Genomic DNA, 24,922 nt, shown 5'->3' with positions numbered 1-24,922 from the left:
GTTCGATACCAGACCATGGGGGTCCATGCACAGTCTGGAATCCAGAGATAAGCAGCCCCAAAATTATTGTTTTGTGTTACAATTTGACTTGCCATTGCAGTATAGTCAAATTAATGCCATGTCAAGAAAACACAACTAAAGTGAACCCATATTGTTATATCTACCATGTATGTAACATTTGTTTTTTAAAATATTTATAATGTTACTTTGTATAATTTTTGATAAGAGATCAGCTAATGAGCAGCTCCTTTATAGAGGTTCAAGCCAAATCCATCTTTCTCTCACTCTTCCCTTTTACATGCAGAAGAAATTGACTTGGCATTAAACATGAACCACTTTTTAACATAACATCTTTTCTGTATAATTAAGGGGATAACCTCCCTCAAATCCACCAAAACAGTGGTCACATTAAAATATTGTGCTGAGTTGAAGGGATCTGCTCTGCATTACAGCTTACACTCCACAGTCTACATGAAAGAACCAACTTTCCCTGAAAAAAGCACTATTCTTTATGGGAATCCTTCCACTTCCAAAGCAACATAAAGTGATCTCTTTCCAGTCACCATGCTGGCACCAGCCCATCAATTCATCAATCCATTTTTTTTTTCAATTCAATTAAGCTGATATTCCAAACACATCATTACCAGACATGAAATGTCACATGCCTGACAGACCATGACATTCTCACAGAGGAGCTGGTTTAAATAAAGTCCTCCAGACCGCACCGTATTTCACTTGTGTTTGGACCGTTCACTTCTGAGAACTTTACATGGCACTGTGTGTTGGGAGTGGGGGTGTTAAAAGGGGGAGGTGGGAGGTAGAGTTAGGGTTATTCCACTTTAATCAGCTTCACTAAACATTCCCTCCTGCAAATCTGACCCGGGATAGATGAGCACTGTAGGCATGGCCCTAACAATGGACACGCTAGCAAATCAAATAGTTAGATACTTCTGTAATCAAAAACCAAATATTCTTGTCACTTCTGATTGAATTTTTACCTTTATCGCAATTTCTCAACTTGCACAATACCATACTATTGCTACTTTAACTAGCCTAGTAACAACTCCCTCACAAACTGATAAATGCATATGCCATCAGAAACAAAATGATACAAACAAAATAGATTCCAACTGGGTTCTTACCAGGGCTTGACCTCAGACAGCACATTGATGTTTATCAGCTTTATTATGTTCTCATCAAACATTTTCATCCTGGGTGATTTATATAGATAATACTTGGTGAATCTGTAAGGACAATAATTGCTAAATCAGTTTAAGTAAGACTATATTGTACAAATGCATCCAACATCCAACATGGCATCCAAAGTTAAACGTTTGGACTAGTGACATTATGGTGACACTGCACTGTCACTGCCCCCAACCAATCTGCTCTGATGAAGCCACTGCACATGGAATAAGATCAAGATGAAAATACAAATGAGTGGAAACATTCTATTGTGCTCATAGTGAAAGAGGACATACAATGACTTACCATGCAGTACACATAGTCCAGTACCGTAAGTTACTGTATGTTATCTTCATTAGGGTTTATGTGACACTGTACTCTACAGTGAGCATAGGGGAAAATGTTATTAAAGTGAGAACTTGACTTTTATTTAATAAAAACATTACTGAAAATATTACAGAAATATTGCAAAATTTCAAATAGTGTTATTCTATTTTATATTTATGGTTTATTTAATCAGGTGATTCCCATTCGGATAAAAAGTCATTTTTCAAAGGAGCCCTGGCATGGAATCTTAATTTTATGTTTCCTGTGATTGATGTGCCCAGTTCCTGACTTTCTTCACTGTGGTCTGGAGCATAGCTGCATTAATTGCTGCGTGTAAGCCGGCAATCGTGAATAGAGTGGAGTACAGAGTGAAATATAGTAGAGCGTGTTCCCCCAGTCTCCCATTGGCCCACATGCTGGGTTACTAACCACCTACCGCCGGCAGATTGACCATTTTTCATATGCCGTAAAGGTTTCCCCAAAATGATACACTCCCATTTGGCGATGCTGGAAGTGTAAACATGGCGAAACACGCCATCGCTTGCCAAGGCCACCAGTGTAAACATATGAGCTCACTAGTATTAAACGTATATCCATAACAGTCAGTCAAGCACTGCCTTGGTATAGTCAAGCTAGTTTTGCTTTGCATTACATACAGTTGGGTAGATGCTCCTTTCCAAAGAAATATCACAGAACACAACAAAATGGGGTATTTAAGATCATTGAAGTATTTTTATAAACTTAATCAGTTAGCATTTTTGTCGTGAAAATGTGAAATGCCATCTAGGTGTTTTTGGTTTAAAAAGGTTTTCTAGCCAACCAGGTTATCTTTGGTTTAACCTAGCATATTTATGTCAAATCTTCTCTCAACCTAGAAATATTAATTTGCATGTTCTCCCCATGTCTATGTGGGTACTTTGGTTTACTCCCACCATCCAAAGACATGCAGGTAGGCTAATTGGAGACTCTAAATTGCCCATAGGTGAGTCAATGGTGTGTGTGCCCTGCAATGGATTGGCGGCCTGTCGCATGTGTATTCCTGCCTCTCACCCAATGCATGCTGGGATAGGCTCCAGCACCCCCCGTGACCCTGCCAAGATAAGCGGGTATAGATAAGGGATGGATGTTTCTCTCATGTATTTTTTTTTTGTTTTTTGTTTTTTTTAAAAACAGAGAATGGCTAAATAAAATGTAATTAGGAGTGGTTAGTGTGTTTCCGTGTCTGTGTCTGTTTCTGTGTCCCAGCTGACAGATTGTTTATATATTGCTATATAAGCTAAACATTTTACTTAATCAGATTTTTGTGTAACTATGGTTATTTAAGTTTGGAATGCAAAAGAGAAATACTTTTATGGTGATTACTGAGTTTACATTTCTGTGATTGGAAGATAAACAGCGAGTTATGCCTTACTGGTTTTAGTAATAAGAACACCACCCTCACATACAGCTCTTAAGCCTAGCATAGACTCTGACTCGCACACATGCACACCCACATGCATACACACGCAAACACATGCACACTTCCATTTACACACATGCAGAGTTACTCACAGACGTACACATGCATGCATATAACCCATAGATATGCATAGAAAGTTACACGCACATGCAGTCATGCACATACAGTACAGTCATACACATATACCCACACACACAAATGTCCAGACAAAGTTACACACACTAGACACATACATAACCCATACACATCTACATTAAACACACATACACAGACACACACACCTGTACATATGTGCACATACAAACCTGCCCATACATTTGTACACACATGCATCCATTCATATGACCACACACACACATTACGCACAAGTTGTTATGTCAAAGTATTCACACTGAGAAAACCCCTGTGCAATGTAAACTTATTTAACACACATCCCACATGCTCCGTCCCACTGGAGCATCATAAACGTGTTCCACACAGTGCAGGCACAGTGGCCTCTCTCCACACACACAATCATACACATCCCTGACCGGCTATAAATCACAGCCAGTCTCAGCACCTCCATGCAACCAGAACCGTTTATGTTCCAAGTATGGTCTAAAAAAGCACATGTGTCCCAGCGAACTGAACCATGGGATGTATTTTAAAACTTTTTTTGAAGATTATTTAAACTTTATTAAAAACTATGACATTGACATCTGTAATTGTCATTATTTATAAACACATGGCCACCAAACCCAGGATTATTTGAAGATGAATTCCAACCTCTAGCCTTTCTGCATAGCACCATTAGTGTTGGGTATTTCCTGTATAAAGAGAAACAACCACACGATCGTGGGAGACCGAAACGAGGAAAGCTTGTGGTAGCTTTTAACCCTGCAGTCGGAAATGTGAGCTCTCGGAAAAGAAACAGCACATTAATAACAGCAAAAAAAAAACACTGTCAATAACGTGTCTATTGATCAGTCATGCAGAAGCCCACTATTTTTAAATCTGGCAGCGTATTTTAATGCATTTTTTTGTTGTTGTTTATTCTATTTATGGTGTATCTCTGTGACCTTTTTGGAAATGAAACATAGGAACTTAGTGATACGGTCAGATGAAGGAAAAATTGACACAACAGTGGTGGGTTTAACTTTAGAAGAAGGACACATGCTGAAAATGATGTGATACCTATGGTGAAGTAGTTTCGCAGCGCCACCATTGTCGCCCTGGCCGTTCATTTAACACGCACCCCCTCCCTGCAGTCTCATCTGCAACTGCACCCCCCACCCATTACATAATGGACAATATTGTCTATCTGGGCAATTGTATTCCCTCATAGCAACAAGATAAGCCCGACAATAGCCCTAAGATATGCCAATACAGCAGTGAAAACACTGTTCACTGATTAACAAAATAAACAAAACAAAATTTTTGAAACTGATTCCATGTCATTCTACAGTCAATGTCTGGGACTAAATATTGAATAAATATACAACCTTACCATTGGTGAGATGTCCCTTTTGAGGCTGAGTGGTGATATATTGTCTTGGACAATCAGTTTGTGAAATATACGCGCATTCGTCACGCCTGTGTACCTTCAAAAATAGCTGTGCGTAATACCACACGTGTTGTTTACGGCGTTGTTGCCATTTTTAGTACAGTCTGGCTTGATTGACAATTCATTTATTCAGTAGGTGAGAGTATAAGCTTTCTAACGAAGTATAACATGTCTAATTTTACTTTTGGAATAGCGTTTTATATCTCAGTGTAACCAAAAGCTTTTTTGATGCATGCAACAATGATGAAGTGAGAGTTGGAACAAACGTGGTGGAAGGTTGAAAATTGTTTTCATGTTGTCCCATCTCCATACAAGAAAACATATGACAGTACAGAGTATAGAAATACATACCAGACTTAATTATTACACATTTGGGTACTGTACCACATTGTGTGGCAATATTTTTACATTATTTTTTAATCTGATATTAATGTTTCATCTTAAACTTTCATAAGGGGCTCATTTATATGCTTTATAATGGACAAAAAGCATTTTATTCATTTTTGGAGAGATTTTGGATGTGTTTCTGGAACCCTAGATATTTTAGACCACTTTACTGATGGAAAGCTTGTCATTCCCACTTGAAAATGATGCAGCAGTGAGTTTCTTGAATAAAAACAATTGATTTGTAGTGAAATATGTGAATATGTTGTAATTTACAGCAATGCATAATTTAGACATTTTGGATAGATTTGGAGACGCTGGGTACACTCCTTAGTTTTTGCTTCATAGATCTATAGTAGTTCTACATATCCACCCGTATATATTTTATTAACTTGTGGTCAAGAAGTTTTTGATCCAGCACATGTATAGTTTAACCTGCTGTATCTATGCAATCTCTCAGTATTTCATTGCAAACTAAAAAAGAGCAAATTAATTTTTTGCCTAGATAATTGCATTTGTGACACTTTATTTCTTCCATAATTATGAATATAAACTAATCTAGTATTAGTATTGTAAATGGTACAAATTTCTTGCTTCATTTAAGCCATTTTTCAAGTCTCTGTGGTGTTCACATCTGGAGTTATAAAGCTTTAGATAGGGTACCCCCTAAATGGGCAAGGATTGGCCAGATTTGGCATGTGTGCTAAGGGATTAATGTCATGGAGATGTTTTGCAAGTTGAGGTCCTGGGGCTCTTGTAAGGCCAGTGCGATCACACTGATAGTACTAATATGTTTTTGTCAACAACATAGCACTTCTTCACCAGGAAGCTCAGCCTTGCCTGTAAATATATCTTCAGCAATACAATGACCGTAAGCATACCACACGATCAACCAAGGAATGGTTAACAGACCAATTTATTGCAAGCAACATTTCCTCCCAATCAAATATTTGTGGTTTCAAGTAAAAATAGCCATGCGGAATTGGAATTATTATTTTGTCCTTGTTTTTGCGTTGATTTGATTTGACTGATAGGTAGATATTGATTCTTTATTCTGAAGAAAATGTCAGAGCCAAAATGGATGGGAAAATGGAGTGGTCTTTTGTCCTTATTTTCTATACAGGAAATAGAAATAGAATTGTTGTCCTCATTATAGACTCGACCCATGGTACTGCCCATAGTTCCTGTACAAGAAAGCAAATTGGTATGTCATTCCTATAAAACGCAGGGTAATGGTAGGGATATTACCTCTGCATTCTCCACAGGAAGCACTACATTTCATATTCACCTTGTTGAAATATAATTTAATTACTTCCCAGTGTCCTATATACACAATTATTATTAAAATCTGTTCACAGGTAGAAGAATCTCTCTCAGTTCATTGGCAGCATTTTTTCTTTTTTGCTTTGACATTGAGCATACCTTTGTGAAAACATTGTTTAGATAAATCCAAAGAGGAATTTTGTCTCAGATAGCCTGTGTCTAACTACAGCACATGTCTGTTTTGTGTTCGCAGGGTCTGCTGTCAAAGAAATTTGATAAGCACAAATGCCATAAAATTTTCACAGATTCAGCAGTGCGGTGAACCATGTGGAAAGAACTCTTTTGTCCTGCTTCATTGGGTTGACCTCTTCATGAACTTCCATGGGCTGCACAAAAATCGATATTCATATTCATTTAAGAATCAAGCACTAAGACAGCTGCAAATAGTTTTTTCCTTGGGTTGTGCGCAAAGGTACTGGTGAAAGGTCAAAGGTTTCGAATTTTAAAAACACTGTTAGTTTAAGCCCAAATATTTAGAAAAGTCGTGGAAGGAGGATATAGCATTTACGACACTGGAGTAATTGTAATTAAAAATTCCCTAAAGCGCGATGGCGTCGCTCTGGCCTATGTAGTGTTAAGGGAAACTTTCACTCGCCGTCTCTCTGAAGCTGTGTGTGTGTGTGTGTGTGTGTGTGTGTGTGTCTAATTGAGAAACTTGGTGCTGACGTCTGAGCGAATTGCATCAAAGAGATGGGGAAAAGATCTGATTCGGATCTGAATCCGAATAATATTTGGCAAATTCAGGAGGAAACAACATTCGGGGGGAATAAAATTACTCTGGTGGTGCAGTATATGGTATTTGTATTTGCCACCATCCCTAATGGATAATATGTAAACCTGCTGTGTAACTTGCTCCACATAAAGAAGTATGGAAAACATGAAAATAATAATTAGTTCAAGCTTAAGGAGGAGCACTGCTCTTGTACTCCTGTGCCAGGTACGTGACCAGGATTTAATTATTTCTGTAAATATCTAGCTGGAATAATAGATTTTTTGTGGTAAACTATAATTTGGGTGTTTTTTGTTTAAATATGAAAGACAAATTCGCTGCTGGTCCTTACATGTAACATTGGGTAATGTTCATATCATCAGTAAGGGCATAGGGAGGCCAGTCAGAAACAGCCAGGCATAAGCTAGTCACAGTTTGGGGAGAGCAGAATGAAGCCATTTCGGCTGAAGAACTAACCTTGTAGATATGTAGAGGGCTTCAATATGAAAGTAACAGACCAGAAAGTCGAGTTGCCTCTGTTTGAAATTAACTGTTTGTTAATGCAAACCAGCTGTCCTCCACATCAGAATTTAACTTCATAAAAGTAAAAAAAAAAAAAACATAAAAGTTAACGCTTTAAACACGTCCAGATTCCTTTTGTGTGCCACAGGGCATAACAGCCTGTTCATTATAATTACAATCAAGGGTGTTCAGAGGTAGAAGCCTAGCACACACACTCACTCATACACATGCACACCCACCCACATGCACACACACACACCCACACACATGCACATGCATGCACACACACACACACACGATTTTTTGAATCCAGGAGTTTGACAGCAGTAAGTAGATGTGCCTTTTTCAGACTTTATTATATTTAGACATATGTTATTACTATAATAGAAAACACGTCAAATTACTTTGATGGTTTTTCTTTCTGTCATCAAATGGAAAGGTTTCCCTTCCCCTTTCCAATTGTTTTCAAAATTCTGAAAAAATACTATTGGAATTGAGAAGGCTGCTGCTTTTGAGTGTTTTTCTGTTTTTCTTTTCTGTATGCATACACACGCACACACACATTTTTATACTTTTATTCATTCATTCATTGCACATACCAAAGTAACATTAAAGGACATAAACAAAACACACAATACATAATAATGATATGGAAACTCTAGAGGTATAGGTAGTGACGCTGCCTTCAAATATGGCGGCTACCTATTGTTGCTGACATGGTATTGTATCTTGCTAGCTGCTTTTCCCACAATTTTGACATTCCAGGTAGTTGCAGACTCCTCACCACTAATCTATGGACATTGCCAAGGCTACCAAATATGAATACTAATGATACACATCTATAGCCAAGTTGTACCAGGGCAGATAGCAGAGGGTGATACTTCAGTATCTTAGTGAGGAAGGCCTCTTCTAGACTAGAAAGGACAGCCTACCTCCAAAACAAACACCACTCTCCTTTCCTCATCAACAATAACATCTGGAGATTTAGCAGACATATTGTCGAAAATATCTGTATCATCAGTTTGAACCTGGTAGGAATGACACGGGAATGCTTGTACATGGTCGTCCAGTGCATTGCTGTTGGCAGTGGTAGCTCTGATTATGATCTAATGGCCATGTCAATATTAGAGTCAAAAGGCATGTGACGTCAGAATTGCAATCTATTGGATTGCATGCTAGTTTAATTTACAATTCTTAAATTGAGAAGCTGAACGATCTGAGCTCGGTGGGCACAAACCCATGTTCCAACAGGAGCTTACACCCATGAGTTTGTCCCAGAGTTGAGCGCTTCTCTGACCCCCCTCCCCATAAACCCGCTGGTACCAGTGACCCTCGCTGTGGCTTCATGTAATGCTTAAGAGTGTATTTTGGGGTGCTGCCCCTCACTGACTCCCCTGCTCGCACCTGAAAAGCCATTTTTCTGAAGCTCGTCCTGCCAACTGCTGCTTCTTTTCCCCCTGCCAGTTGAGCTGAGCAGTCATTCCATCAGAATGGCATGCAGCTGTTGCTGACAGACAGGCCAACAACCCTCCCTCCCTGGATACCACTGAATCCAACATCATGTTGCCCTGCAGCCCTGCTAGGTACAGTCAGCACTAGCATGGTCAGGCTTGGATACTGGACCCCGGGGAAAATTCACACACTGGAACCCAGGGCATTCTTAGAATGAGCCACCCCTGGGTGGGCTTTTGATCAAAGGCAAGTTTGGGTAGATATTCCCCAGGTGAATGAAAATATACTTCATCAGAATGTGCTTTGAAGGCCGTTTCACAAGTAGAGGCTTTGCTGTACAATTTGAGCAACGTGCAGCACAGGGAAAGAAGACCCCTGAGACCCCAAACATGGAGCACACAAACTCCAGACAGGACATATGGTCTGTACATTTTATGCATGCTGTTTGACAGTGCCTGGAAATGAATGCTATTTTCTGTTATTTTTTCTTTGTTTCCTTATGATTTTTGCAATGTGTTATAAGCCCCATTTATGCCCAGGCTTCCAGATGCAGTTTTTTTGGGTCACACACTTATTCAAACACTGCTTTACGACTAGAGGTGCAAAGCCTTGCATTCAAAACTTTACAGACACAGAGTCACCTCCCAAGAGATTTGCTTTTTATTTTTTGGTTTTTTCAGGCGTTGCTATTTTTGCGGTCGTTCGGGTAATGCTCACTGCAGTTGCTGTTTTCGATGACTTGGCCTAAGTTTGTCACATTTTGTTGGACCCTTGGACTCTCCCACTAGCATTGCAAATTTTGCACACATGTTTATTCAAACAGTTTTTTTTATTGTCAAATTCCAAAACCAGAAAAAAGTTTATAGTTTTTAAAGAAATACTCCAATTCTGTGAAGTGGTCTTTTGAAGTGGCAATATGATTATTATGACATTGGCAACTCTACAACAGCCAGACCGCAACACGATGACACGTCAGTCAGGCATTGGTTTTTCACAATTTAAATAAGTTTCACAGTGTCCTCTGTGGATTCATCTAGTCGGCATTCTTTTTGTACCAGGGAATATAATTTCAGAGATTTGACTTCTGCTGTATCTTTTAATACGCTTTAAAAAATTACCGTTTTGTCACAGCAGTGGCCTAGAGATCCCACAGTGTGGGTCTGGACTGGGCTGGCTGTTTATGCCTGTGAGGGAGGGACACTCTGGGTGTTATTTTCTTATTACTGCAGCATAATAGCAGTGGTAACTGGCTAGGTACTGAACCTGAACTGCTTGTACCCAGCTGTACTCATAATAGATAGTATGCAAAAGAATGTAAGTTGCGTTAGAGCATCTGCTAAATTCCAAGAATGAGAGAGAGAGAGAGAGAGAGAGAGAGAGAGAGAGAGAGAGATGTATGTATGTGGTTTAAATCACTTGTATTTTTCCCATTGGGATCAGTCATTTATTTAACCTATAATGGCCTCTCCTCATAACCAAAGGGTCTCGTCTGCAGTGACATGCAGGCTCAGTTCTCCATGACCTTGAGGAGTAGCCCTGAGGAGCAGCCAGTGGAGGCATGGCTAGGTTATTGAAGCGCGCGTCTTTACCGTCTGCTCTGCATTAGTTCCCCTCATTTTCAGTGACTCCTTCCTGAACCCCTTTGACCGACATTTTCCAACACGATAATGATGGTTTTGTTATTGCAGTCGCATGCCGTGACATCTTGAGCTGAAAATATTAAAGTATTTGGAAGACAAGTGAAAATAAGGAGCTGGACTAAAATGTATTTATTTAAAGAGCTGTGGAATCTACAGAATGTTCTGCTACAATGTACTACATTTAAAAATAACTAATAAGGATAACCATAATCATCCATAATTATGCATTTGCATGATACACTTAAGGATCACAAAGTAAAGTACAGTCAAGGCAGTGAAACTCACTGCAGCAAAAACCAACACAATTATCCATCTTACTCTAAAGACAGAAAATGTCTTCAAAAATTAGCCAAACTGTAAAATTTAGGTTGCAGGTGACCTGTTTGCTAACAGCCCAGTGGCTCACAGAAACAGCCCCAGGCATGTATGGGTAATTCCAGTGGCCTCTGCCCTGGCAGTGTCGATGTATGTCATCACAGTCTGTGGATTTGTGCTGATCGCTTCCTTGTTTGCTCTCTGTCACCCTGTCCAGCCTCAAGAGAGGAGCTGACCTTTGGCCTTGCCTCCAAGGTTAAGCCACTGTCCAGCACTGTTGACCCACGCAGGGGAGGCGAAACACGATATTGGTTTCTCAGCCAATAGGGGTGGGTCCTCATCCTCTTACTAGCCACGGTACAGCATTTGATAGCAGATATTTTATATTTTATATTTGATTGCAACCAAATTGCAACCATTTAAAGGATTTGTGCTGCATACTGTGAAGATGAATATGACATTGGTTTGACTGTATCTGATGGAAAGAAACATTATCAGGTTACTCTACAGCATGTGGGTGGATCTGGATTAAGCTGATTGGAACCTACCTCTGAAAGCTTTCATGTCAGTTTGGATTCCCATACAGGGCAGATGAGGTTAAGACGATAAACTGGAGGACATTAAAATATATGAGGACTCTCCTAACCTGATTAATATCACAGGAAACAAGCAGGAAAATATTTGTTTGTTCCTTTTGAAGAGACTCTATGGGGGATTACTAACTAATCGGTGTAATGGCGTTGTATTGGGTCCAAATTTATTATGGCCGTTATGAGAAACAATATCCTCCCCACACATGTGCCGTGTAAAGGAATGTTTTGGTTAGCAAGTAAGATCTAATTATGCCTTCGGAGGGAGATGGTTTTCAAACATGTCGGGATTTCAAAGGAGTCCTTGTGTACCAGTGACCCTCACGGCTTCTGGTCTGCGGCTGGGCCGGACGCTGGATCTTTTAATTTCCCACACATGGCCACTGTATTCAAAAACGAAGGTCCGCGGCTAGAGGGGTGCAGCTGTCATGTCAGAACCTTGCGAGTTTCAGGAAAGAAAAGCCCTGACTGAAATACAGAGTGACGGCCATGGCAATGGATTCTAATGGGGAATGTCTCCCACAGGTTTGTGGGGAAGGTTGTTATCTGTTTGCATAGCTTCTTTCAGAGGGTCCTATGTTCTTCGTCTTATCATAAATGTATCGGTACGTATGGTCTGTCTTCGTCTGTTGTTATTGATTTATACTTGTTGAATTTATGTGAACCAGTAATATGGCAGATATCCATAGTGCTCAAATGGCTATAAAATGAGATTAAAATTGTGGAGCTGCTCTTTGGAAAGAGAACAGAAAAGATGAGTTCCAAGCCACTCTTCTTAGAGGAGACTCTTAATTGTCCTTGAACATGAGGGGCCTATATTCTTTATTTTAAATGTTTCTGATATGGATTTTCAAATTTAATAGAGGCTTTTCAAATACCAGTTTATGCCTCCCCTGAGAATTCTATGAATTTTTATGTGTATCTGTGCTGGTCAACTGCCAGCTATAAAAAAAAAATAATCACAGGGGAACAATCTATTGATCTATCTGTGTCTGAATAAGTCCAATATGATATTTAAAGGAATTAATCTGAAAGGATGGTTTAAAAATAAACATATGAATAAAAGTAAGATATCTCTTTAGACAAGAAGCATGACTGGAAAAGAGGTTATGTAAATAAACATAAATAAACTATTTCCAAAACAAACTTTAAAATAAAATTAGTCTATCTGCTTGAGAAATCTACTCGATGAGCTTTACAATCTGTGCAGAAAAGAAGTTGTTTCCTGGAAAGGGAGAATGAGGTATCCCACACAATGTTTTTGCAGCCCTAATCCAAGATAGGGACAGAGCTCAGCCTTGCAAGTACACACTGTATCTGTGTAGCCATGGAAACAGTCAGCTGACTAACCCGAGCACTGTAGGTAAGGTGCCTTTCTCATCAGAAGTCGAATTTGAACCTTCTGTCTTTGAGTCCAGTACCGTAATCACATGACAGTGCCACAACTGGATCCAAAGAAATACTCTTCTCCATTCAAAATTCTCCTAACACAGGACTGAACAATGCGGTTGGACCTTTGCATACAGCGTAACATTTGCGCTACATCACAAATGAATATGCATTTTTTGCTGGGAACATGCAGAAATATGTGCTCAGTAGAAGCATTTAAAACAAAAAAGCAGTTTAAACAAAAGAACGTTATTGTTCATTGGAGTGTTCATTGTGTGAAAGAGACATTCCAAAAAGCCTTGATGAAAAGCATTCAAAGCTGGACATTCCAAAGGCAAACCAACTTCCAGAGACAAAATGAGCGCAGCCACTTCTGTAGAACAGGTATTAGCTGTCTCATATGGGAGGGTACGGAGATGAATCACTTTCCCTATCCCTGCAATAATGCTAAAGGGAAAGGAATGGCTCCGGTTAGCCCGTGCTGCAGTACAGAAGGGCGCCCTGTGGCCCTGCTGATTAGTCATCCATGTGTGTGGCTCCGACAAAGGCTCAGGCCCTTTAGTGCTGAGCGGCAAGAGTGATGTCTCCACAGAGAGACCAGTGCATTCATGTCAGCCGGGCTCTCCTTCACAAGGAAGAAGAACAGTGCCGTCAGCGTCTGACCGCGGAGTTCACTCAACCCGAAGGCTTTGAGGAAGATGAATGAACTGAGAGGGAGGTAAAAATGGATGGCCATCCACTGCATGTTGTGTGAGTGGGACCTCCTATCAGGTTCGTGCTGTAACTTCACTCTGGGTTTTTCCCATTTCTGTTGGGATTTTGTCAATTGGTTCTTTCTTTGTCACTCTTTTCTAATAGGGACTTTTGTTTTTGTACACGTATGTGCTTTTGACAAGTGGCTGTCTTGGTCACTTGGTATCTTCGTAGTGTGCAGGTGCATATCTGGTCTATCATCTTCAGTAACTTGTGCATCCAGAAATCTCCACACACACACACACACACACACACACATACATGCACATTCTGGTCTTCATTAGGCTTAGACTGAACATCCTCTCTGCCTGACAGGCAAACGTTTTCCATTGGCGCCTGGCCCTCCCTGGATCCTAACCAAAAACACTCTGCCCCCTAAGGCAAGGTCAGGGGAGTTTTCACCAGCTCACCCCTCCGCCTGGTCTGATGAGGGTGGAAAAGAAACTCACTGTTCACATTCAATTTCATCCATCGCACAGACAATTTAACCCGGGTTCTAGAGATATAAAATTTAATCATTTTTAGAAAGGTTAGAATATGAACAGCATATGTTGTGAATGAGAGCATGTCTGTCTGTCTGTCTGTCTGTCTATCCATTCTAGTGGGGTTCCCAGAATGTAACATCTCAGTCCCCGTAAAATTAACAATCATCTGGCCATGGACCCTTATCTCAATAAAATGGCACTTTTTTATAACAAATGAAACGTGTTATAAAACATGAAATGTGAATGCATCTCTCTTGACAAAATTACACCATGGATCTATATAAGACATGTAGCATTTAAGTAAACATCACAATATCATTACAATGACCATAGTATTTCCATGCATTATTATCAATGTATAAACAAAACAACTTTTTCACTGAAAGTCGTAAAATGTAGAACTTATGCAATATAGAAATATAACCAAAATAAATGTTCATGCATTTTGCAGGATACGTCCATGGTGGCGGCGCCGATACCTAGTGTGGGGACATGTGTGATAGAGTAACTCAAACCGCAATGAGTACAGGTGAATGAATGAGAGGAGTCGTGTAAGATGTCTGATAAATGGCAGCGAATGCTAGTTTTGGAGCTAATCTCCAGATCCAGGGGCAGGTGGGGAGTCAGTGTAAATGAATGAGAGACAGAGACGGTCTTTGTTGGCCTTCTCTGTGAATGGAGTTAGTGTTTCACTATACTCCGTGCCCGGCTGAGACAAATGTCAGCTTGGCTGAAGTGTAAATATTTGCGAGCGATTTGCAGTTATCCAAGCAGACCCCAGACAACAGCGCTGTTTATTGAACTTGTTTTTATTTGAGGACGCGATCACACAAATCTCAACAATAGTGCATTGTGCTCATAGCGAATTATCCCATTATTGTTTACCGGAATAGAGCCATTCCTATCAAAGGCTTATCTTTAGGCCCGATGAGGCACACAGCCATTATTTCATTGTTGCCTTTATTCACTGTCTTCAGAACCCAAGATTTACAGCAATTTGCTTCAAAAGAAAGGGAAAAAAACTGTGAGAGCCTTTTGTGTTTGATGTTTTCACAGGGAGAGTAGTGGTATTTGGAGAGACAAACTGAAGTGTTGAAAAGGAGAGGATCTGGTTGGCTCAGGAAGAAAGGGTCCTTGGCCAAGGGTAGGCTGATAAACCAATAAACAGGGATTACACTGGCATGGACGAAAGGACCTAATCCCTTGTGGCATAATTGAATTGTAAGTAAAAATCCCCACAAAAAACTGTAGCCTGGTGCTGGTGGGATGGGCCGTGTGTGAAAAGGACAGCTCAAAACGATCAGCGCCCGACCGTAGAATCGACCAGGGCCAGGACAGCCTTGACCAATCGGAAATGACATGGGCTAATTATTTGGGTACCCAGAATACTTTTCACGCTGACAAAATAGGTGGTCCTACAAACAGCCATTCTCAATGAGGCTGATATAATTGAATGTGTGCCACTGAATGAAAGAGACCGGCATTAATTTGGTATCATCTTTTTAAAATTTCAACATTTTACTGGATATATAGTAACTGCCATAAAGATTCAAAGAGATAGTAAGTGTTGATTACACATCCTCCAGGATTGTGCCTTATGTGTCATGCCATAAATTGCGTCACCTGTGAAAAAAATATTTTTTCATTGATTGCATTTGGAAAAAGTACAGAATAATAACATTCTGTTACAGATTCATACAACTGTACAATATTGGAGAATGTTTATGAACCTTGACTATTTGATTGATTTACTATATAATATTTATATTGTGGCCTACTGAAATTTTGGCCTTCGGGAAGTGGCTAATCGCCTTTTAGTTCTGCTTCAGAAGGAAAAACTAAAATTGGAGATCAGAGGCAGCAGTGTAGACATTTCAAGAGGGCTGGTGGTTTACAACATGTGGATATTTGGGAATTGCACAAAATAAAAGCATGTAAAAAAAAACAGCCAAAACCATGTTGGGGCAGGACTTCTGTGATAAGCACTGGGACTTCAGTAATGCGGGATGTGTCCAAAAGCAAAGCTGCTGTAGGTCTACTTAGTCCTGATCCAGTACCAACTGGACGCCCCGATGCTAACGCTAATGACTGGTGGCTGCACGCGGTCAGAGGAGAGTGTGTGCTTAAATTGATGGAAGAGACAGCAGTGACATGGCGGTCCTTTTGAGCTCCTGAGTCCTGACCATGTGCTGGCTGATAAACTGACAAAGCCAACAAATGAGGGAAATAATAATGCCTAGAAAATATTAATTACTACGGTAACACACAGACGTCACACTGATTATTCTGAATCAAAAAAAGCTAAATCAGGAATAGGTTTAAGGATTCTTTTATTAATTAACAGTATGTACAGTTTCTACCATGGAAAAATAATAGGTAACATAACAGACTATATTTACAATTCCATTTTTACAAAATGTCTTTACAAGGAGTTCTGTCAGTTTAAAAAAGGGCTACACTACAAAACAAACACACAAACACACAAATCACACTTTTTTACTGCAATACATCCATAAATAAATATAGACATTTACTGACTGTACCATCACAAACAGATCTACAGCCAATCAAGCACATATATAATTCCATCATTTGCAAACTAAGTTATTTTATTAATAAACAATACATATTTATTTCCCATAGAGTTCTCTGTTAATCTGTTAGTGGGATCTTGCTAACATATTCAAAAGAGGTAACAAAGATGTATTCATGCCTAGAATAGAACACTATGTTTTGTCATGCAAAACCATGAAAAGCATTCGGTTTGAAGCAAGCAACATTTACAGTTTAAATCAAACGGCTGTCTACATGCAATGTCACACCTTCTGAAATTTCCCCGTTAAAATTCATTAAATGCATTAGCCATCCACATTATGTATTTAAGCGCCTTTTCTTATTACTTGGTATAGTACAATAAATAGTACAATCCAACACTACTTTCTCCATACAGATGACAGTTATAATGATTGCATTTTACAATTCTTATGGCATTTTTCCATTATGTTCAAGAGTCTTTTTTGCAAGGTGTCTTTTTTTCTACTAAATGAAGAGAAAAACTTGTAGCGATGCAGCATTCCTTGCTTTTATCTGAGACACTTCAGTTTTTACAGAATATTTCTATTTTGTAAGGTTTAATGTCGTCGCCTTGGTAAGTGGTGTGTTTATTATCTGAAGACTGCCCTTCCCTTCATGGACCAGCTGGGGGCACTGTTTGGTTGTCATCCCGGAAGCTTTGCGTTAAAACATAAAAGTGTGATGAGGGAAAAATACAGTGTCACACAGGTCTCAGGCCTGCAGGCTGTTCCATTGAGCATGCCATTAGAGTAAATACAGTCTGCTGGATTTTTTTATCTTATTTATTTTCTGTTGCTTCCGGTTTGCCTTCCTATGCTATTTCTGAAGTGGTCCCACCCGTATGACCGGTTCTGGTCCGGCTGGGTCCGGGATGGCTTGGGGTCTCAATGCTTCTCTGCTGACGGCTTCTGGTGGTGCTGGTGGTGCTGCCTGAGCCTAGGCCCTATATGACACACAAGAGACAACAGGTCAGGTCACCAGAAGCAGCCATTGAGGATAAGAACAGGTCACTGGTGTGCGCGCTCCCCCTGTAAGCACAGCGTTAAAGGCATCCTTACGGTGCTGAAGGCCTGGTGACAGGGCAGGGGTCTGGAAGGTCTTCATGGTGGCGGGCCCTTCCCCTCCTGTTGTTATCACCTGCACTTCCAGCCTGTAGAATGTCCCCGGACGCAGGTTGGGCACCACCAACAGATTGTGGTCCTGTGAGTGACCGGAAAATACTCTAAGAGTCTCATAATTGATCACATGTACAAGAGCAAACAGATAAGTGACAACTTAACCCATTTGTTCAATACTGATAAAGAATCAATTGTCACACGGCTCAGAATGGAAGAGCGTATGATGCTCCCGTCCATGAACTTTGCCCGGGAGAAACTCTGCTCTGTAAAATCCAGATGGTCTTGAACAGGAACATAGCAAATAATAAGCATCCACAGTTTTTTCCCCATACATTAAACCAAACCTTGAATAAACGGCATCTTCCACAGCAGAGGACACAAAGACTTTTTACAGGGGTACGGGCAAGGCCTCTTTTAATATGAAAATGTTTGATTTCCTCCTGCATAATCTCAGGACAGAGCAGTTATTTTTAGATCAAATGGAAGGTGCTTGCTGGGCAGTGCAGAACAGGCCCTGGAAGTTGTTGGCAGGGGAGAAAACGTGAACTCGCTGGTTCCTCAGATCCGAGGCGTGGGATGAAAGGAAGGGTACAGATGCCTAGCGAAATGTCTCAGGGCTGGGCGAGTTGATGCCAGCGCACTGTGCCACCCTCACACCCCCTCTCGCCCCTCAACATGCAGAACAGCCAGGGCCACAGCCTTTTGGCCAGGTCACCACAGCCAGCTGTCTTTACATCGCCTACACTCTCAATATCATAAATAACACTGGGCTTAAAGCAAAAACATCATTTCCCACGACTCAAACCAGCTGGTAAAGCAACGTATTAACGCTCTGATGTAATGCTCTTGCATTTTGTTGTTTTGGTCTGTTTAAAAAAATAATACAAATGTACAGTTTGTAGCTGCCCTTAAATACACTGTGGTATCACACCACTAAAATCACAAACGAAACCAACACAGTGCATAAAGTCAGTGGAGCACATAAGAGTGTATTAGCAGTGACAGTAATGAAGCAATGAGACAATCAGATTGTTTTACACACTGAAATCTCTGCTTCTACTGTTGTTGAACTTAAATGTTTCACTTATGAAGATCCTTAACAATCAGAACTCAACTTCAGCTGTAAAAGAACACAGGCAATACACTAGTATCCATTAGACTGTATTGACTGTGAAGGATGATTGATTGGCCTGGTTAATGCGAGAGGCAGTGTGGGGCGACGGTGGTGTATAAGGGTGTTGGTTATGAAGATACGTAATACACTTTTCCTACCGGGGGCAGTATCTGCGACTGGGAGATGATGCTATTGGGCAGGCTGTTCTGCCGGCTCTCGGTGGTGACCTCTGCCCAGGTGACCTGGTACCCCGTGACGCGCTGGTGGGGGTGCGGCTTCGACACCTTCCAGAAGAAGCTGCCAGTGACGTTTCCCTCGTGGGTGGAGAAGGTCGCCGTCAGGTTTTCCGGCTTGGCCAACACTTTCTGCAGCGTAGGACCTTAGACATACAGTTAGAAAAACAAATCCCCAGTTGAATGTGTCAGTTTTACATACATGTTGCCTTGCCAGAAAACTTTTACGGATGTTTATTCCATCACAGCACAAGACCATAACTCAGGACATCCAAAGCTATGTTCCAGACCCCCCTTAGGAGATACTGAGGGGTGCAGAGTTAGGTCATGAGATGCATGAGGAAAAATACATGTTATATCTTTTCCTCAGACATTCATATTAATGTATTTATCATTTTTCCCAGTGAGCCCATATGTTAAGCTGCATTTTCATGTGGGTCACAGAAAATGCATTCATTCATTAAATATATATTTGGTTTTGAGAGTTTAGGACCCCTTGGAGTATATGCTAGTAAATAGCAGACCTCCGTTAGCTTTCTGCTAAATGAGCAGGGTTTCCACAGTAACAGTGCCAAACTCCCACCCCAGCTCTCTCAACCTGGCCACCTAACACTACTGCTGTCAAACCGACTTAATAGTTCCCTCCTTCCCCACCTCAGCTGGTGTGTGACTGGCATGTAGCACCCAGGCATAAGCGCTACACATTGGCACTGGCTGAAATTAACTTCTTCTCCTTCACTATATAGAGCATGTAAATAGAAACCAGCCTCAGGGCCAAAAAGCGCTCTTTTATCCTGAAAAGCACTATATAAATGTGACCCCAGCGCCAGAGCCTGCCTCACCTCCTTCCCCGGGGCAGTGGATGTGCTTGTGGGTCTTGGCCCTCAGGGTGGAGCAAGCTGGGGTGAGGAAGGTGGTGCTCTCCGCCTTGGAACGGCCCTTGGACCGCATGGTGTGGACTGTCACCTTGTACTTGCAGGAGAACAGCAGGCCCGGCAAATTGATATAGTTTTCCTGTGAGACACACGCACAAAAAACACACATTCAGCACTGATGAGCTTGACTTCCCTCACAGGTCAGGTCCCGGAGGACACAAAGAGATAATTAGATACACCAAGCCTCAAATGACATTTCCTTTCTCTGTTCAGAGGGAAAAAAGCCTTGAACTTAAACCCAGAATATGAGGAGCTTTATCAGAAGCGGTTATATAGGAGAAGCTTTGCAACACAGCTTATGAATTGGAAATGAGTCACAAAATCTGATTACGAAAATGGCAAAATTAAATTCTGTAAACCCACACATGGATGCGCCTTCCCTTTCAGATGTAAACAAAATATCTGATCGGTTTCTGTGGGTGTTCATTTTCAGGATTTCTATCCTGTAAAAATACTTTATCAAAGACTCCCAGAATAATGGGAAGCAGAGTTTAAACAAAGAGAACTGAGAGAACGTTAATTCTAATACATATCAAAATGGGCGTACAACCAATAGTTTCTCTTTCATCTCCATAGTTATGTACTCTGACACAGCGAGTATGCATTCATGTGATTTAGCAACTAAAATGACTAGTTATTTCTGGTGTTAATCACTTCAACCTCAAACCCACTCCCTGCATTGCTTCTTTGAGGGAAACTGGCACCCGACCGCTTTAGATCCCTGAACCCCAGAGTTATTTGTAAGTCTGGAGGTTTGACAGCGGTGGGTAAATGGGCGGTGTTGTGGTACAGAGCGCCGAGCCCTTGATTAAAACCGTCCGCGGCACCTCATTCATGCAGAGAAGAGAAGAGGACAAGAACCGCTCCGGCATTCTCTCCAGCATTCTATAGAAAAAAGGGATGTGTATTCCCTAGCAACCAGAAACAGAGCGGCTAAAGAATGCATTGATTACTATACCACTGCCGTTCTGTATCAGGGTGAGACAGAGCAGCATCCTAAACAGGCCCCTGTGAGGGGGGTGAGGGGCGTGGGGGGTATGTGCGCATGAATCGCACAAACCTGGTTTCAGTGAGTGTGTTTCACAAGGTCTCATACCAGTCCTGCTCGCATGGAAGGAGTAAGGATATACAGCAAAATGTTCAATATAAAATCAACTCTTTTTTTAGAGTGCTTCCAACACTAAAATAGTACATGTGGTCCCTACAGGACTTTTACTAGAGTTGATTTAATTCTGGGAATTTTGCTTTGTTTAAGCAAATGTTTATTTTGCTTAAACAAAGCAAAACTGGTTATGGAAAGAGTGTGCCAAATCTTCCCAGTGCCAAGTGGCAAATTCAGTGAGTGTGTAATGCGGGCTCTCATCCGGCTCCACTGTGGTTTGTCTGTTACCTGGGTGACAGATTTCTCTGGTTCCCTGGTCTCGTTGTGGCTGCAGAACTCAGGTGACCACTGGACATGGTAACGGCTTGCCACAGAGTCTGGTGTTCAGAAGGAAAACATTGTGTTAGTGGACTTATTGCATGAACACAGATAGCATCCCACAGCTCATCTACCTTGTTCAATAAAGGCAGAATTTTTTAAAAGTGTATCGACAAAACTCATTGGTGTTCAGCAATTTTAATGATTATTTCCATCCCATTTATGAAAAACATGTCCTAATTTTCCAAGGTTGGCATAGATATCAATATTTAAGAGACGTGCATAGTGTTGGGTCAGAGACAGTCAGAATTCTAATATGCACAGACTCAGGTTCCCTCTGCAGCAGGAGCTCTGTGGGTCCTGTACTGCACACACAGGGACCCTTTTTAACAGTGCTAAAGTTTCCATTTTAGAGCAAGCTATAATTTACATCTTTGACACATTTATCTTAATGTTCATGTCGTTTTGTTTAAAGGGAAGGGCTTAAGTGTTTACTGCGTAAGGGAATCCTGCTCAGTGTGTGAACCAGTGGTAATATCTCACTCCATAATGGTATTCATTGCTGAAGAGCTCATCGGTAGTGGGGGTGGGGGGGTTCAATCCAGCACTGATTATGGCGGTCAGGAACGTCGCTGAGGTAATCAGGGGTGTTTACGCTCGCTGCGATCGCCCGCTATTCCACAGTTTATTATTCATTGGGGAGGTGTCCTCTGGATGTAAAATTACACTCTTCATATCAGTAATGGAGCTAGGCCGCATTGCATTAGCCCTGTGGCTAGGACCTGTTTTTTTTTTTTTTTTTCGCGGTGGGGAGATAAAAGGGCTCCTTTGAAGGCGGAGGCACGCGTTTGGTGCTCGGAGCGCTTTGGAAACAGAAGAGAGGAGCGGCGCAGAAAGGAGGGGGCAGGAGGAGGAATGCGAGAGAGCAGAAGCGCAGCAGAAGCGCAGCTGAGGGGCAGCGCTGTGATCGGGTGGGAAAACCGCCCCGGAGCGCCGTGAGAACCCAGGGCCCGGACAAAGGGCCACCCACGGCCCCGCACGCCGCTTCGGCTGCTGCTGGCGTGAAAACCGCGGCGGTAATGCAGGGCAACCTGGCTGCGGCCCTTTGTGCTCACATTTCATCCTTTCGTATGACATGCGGCTACACAGAGACAAAGGCTCATTGATTGGGCTTGTTAAAATGGTTCGCTTCTTAAAGCTTCTTTGAACACAGGATCAGCGCCACCACTACCTACCGCTCCAGCCACACCCACAAACTGTCCGGAATGAGAGTTGACTAAGCATATGTGGTATTAAAGCCAAATTAGGCTTTTCTATAATCAGAAATGCATAGGGTTGCATAATACAAAACAACTGTTAATACAGGTAACAGTATATAGAGGTTGTATGGTTGAAAACAGAAAAGGTTTCGTTGCCTGCAAATGTCTTAATTATTAATAAACATATAATCTGTGATCTGGGTAGTATTCACAGACCAAAAGTGCCAAGTGAAATGCTGATCACCTTTGTTCCACCTGAGACCACAATATATAGTAATTTAACTGATAGTTTATTAGTAGGACAGGAGGCTCAATCCAGTGGATGCATTTGAATACTTTAGAACTGCACTATGCCTTCCTTCCTCATGCCCTCATCTCCTTGTGAGCCGTAACTGGCTGCCATGATAGGGACCGCAGCAATTATTCAGTAAACAAAGGAAGGAAACGTGATCTGTCCTAATTTGCCTCCTTCAGTGAAGCAGACAATGATGCATGCCTTGTGGATAAGATTTGGACTATATGTGATTACAAACCCCACAATGCTTTACTTAGAAGGAATAATTGAAAGAATGCCAGAAAAGTTGGTGCAGCCTAATTAAGGAATGGGACAGATACATTTTGTAAATCTACATGCAGTAAATCATTAAATTATGCAAATAATATTAAATAAAACTGTTAAAATGTATTTTGGAATACAACTTTTTAAATTTAAGCGTTAAGCTAGGTAAAAATATACAGGGATCAGAAAACATAGGCTATGTGTTGTACGCATTTAGACGTCTTTCATGAATGATGTTGCTGCAACATGATTCTTAAAAAAACTTTCCTTTTCCCATTTCCCCATCTCCTCTCCTCCTTACATTTCATATTTCCTTGTGAAGTGTTCAGAAGCAATCAATCAAGGAAAGGATTTTCTTTTTATTATTATTTGAACGCAGCTTGTGAGTTCAGGTTGGATATCCAGGGAGCCAGGTATGGATCCACCCCACACAAAATGATTTTTCCCAGTACCATAAGCCATTCTGTCATCTTTTCAGGAAAATGAACCCAATCTCCATTAACCACTCTTAACTCTTTTAACAGTGATTCCACAGAAAGCTGCTTCCTCACAAAAAAGAACAGTCTCTCTGAGTCCCCCAGAGCCCTGGAAGTATGCTCTGTGGAGTTTGGCAGAGGCGACGATACGTATTAGTAACGTAGCAAAGAATAAGACCTGACAGCTTAGCCCCGCAGCACTCCTACTCAAGGTTCTCTTCATTCGCACTCTGGCATTAATCGAAGGCAAGGACACTACCGCTACCAGAGCTTTAACTCTTTCTCTCCAGTCCCCTCTGAAGCTACTGAAGAATGACAGCAATCCCATAAGACATCATTGACTGCATCAGTAGGAATGTGAGGCGACAGCATTTCATGGTGCGTGCTTGCGTGTGCGTGCGTGCGCGCATGCATGTGTGAGTGTGTGAGGAGATCTATTGAATCCAGCTGTCAATAACACACCAAACGGGCAAGCTCTGCATGTAGTGTTTGTTGTTCTTCTCTAGGCAGAACCTTTCTGCTCCTACACGTGTAGATTAATGCACATATATCCCAGGCTGTTATTACCATCACGCACAAAGAGCCATTGTTTCACACAAGCGTTTACGCAACAAACATTTCTTTCGTCTTTTGGGTCTTTATGCCTGGGATCACAAAGTCATGGAGGCAGTACCTAGGAGAGCATGCATACAGATTTCTGCTCAGTCTCCTGAGCCACTGTGCCTGAGGCCTGCACGTACAGAGCTACCCCACAGTGTCGTTACGCACCTCCTCTTTTCTTCCAGTAGATTCTGACTTGGAGCTGGCCGTCCTGATAAAAAGGGGTTCCCACCTCCAGAGGCCCCATCGGTCGTTTCACGGGGCTCAAGCTTGAGCTGGAAGTCAGCATCTCGTCCTTCTTCTGCTTTGAGGATGGTTCTACAGGATAAAATGAAGAAATGTAATCTTCAGTCATTTTCATAAGAAAGCGTGACTTTGAAACATCCACAATTCTTTGCATTTTCTTTCTGGACAGTTGAAATGCCCTCTCACAATGTTCACTGTGATCAGGACTGCATTACATATTCCCAAAAAACACTTTCAGAATCTGCACTTCACTTTACAAAAGTCTTTTAAAATGTATTATATCTTGTATCTTTTAACTACTGTGAAGATTCC

General features: G+C 41.3%; 1 protein-coding gene across 1 annotated transcript in view; it reads right to left on the bottom strand.

Moving 5' to 3' along the window:
* Positions 1-16,389: 16,389 nt before the first annotated feature.
* LOC118213711 (anosmin-1-like) overlaps positions 16,390-24,922 on the bottom strand; it is a 51,964-nt gene continuing 43,431 nt past the window's right edge. Inside the window, exons 9-14 of the mRNA XM_035392761.1 lie at positions 24,533-24,682; positions 21,441-21,529; positions 19,958-20,129; positions 19,041-19,261; positions 17,709-17,850; positions 16,390-17,593 (exon numbers count right to left, since the gene is read on the bottom strand). Of these exons, the coding sequence (XP_035248652.1) occupies positions 17,535-17,593; positions 17,709-17,850; positions 19,041-19,261; positions 19,958-20,129; positions 21,441-21,529; positions 24,533-24,682 (833 nt within the window). The 3' untranslated portion in view covers positions 16,390-17,534. The remainder of the gene's footprint in view (positions 17,594-17,708; positions 17,851-19,040; positions 19,262-19,957; positions 20,130-21,440; positions 21,530-24,532; positions 24,683-24,922) is intronic.

Source organism: Anguilla anguilla, chromosome 15 (assembly GCF_013347855.1).
Source record: "Anguilla anguilla isolate fAngAng1 chromosome 15, fAngAng1.pri, whole genome shotgun sequence".
Lineage (NCBI taxonomy): Eukaryota > Metazoa > Chordata > Actinopteri > Anguilliformes > Anguillidae > Anguilla > Anguilla anguilla.
The sequence above is the reverse complement of the archived record's forward strand: the minus strand, read 5'-3'. Positions and strand labels throughout refer to the sequence as shown.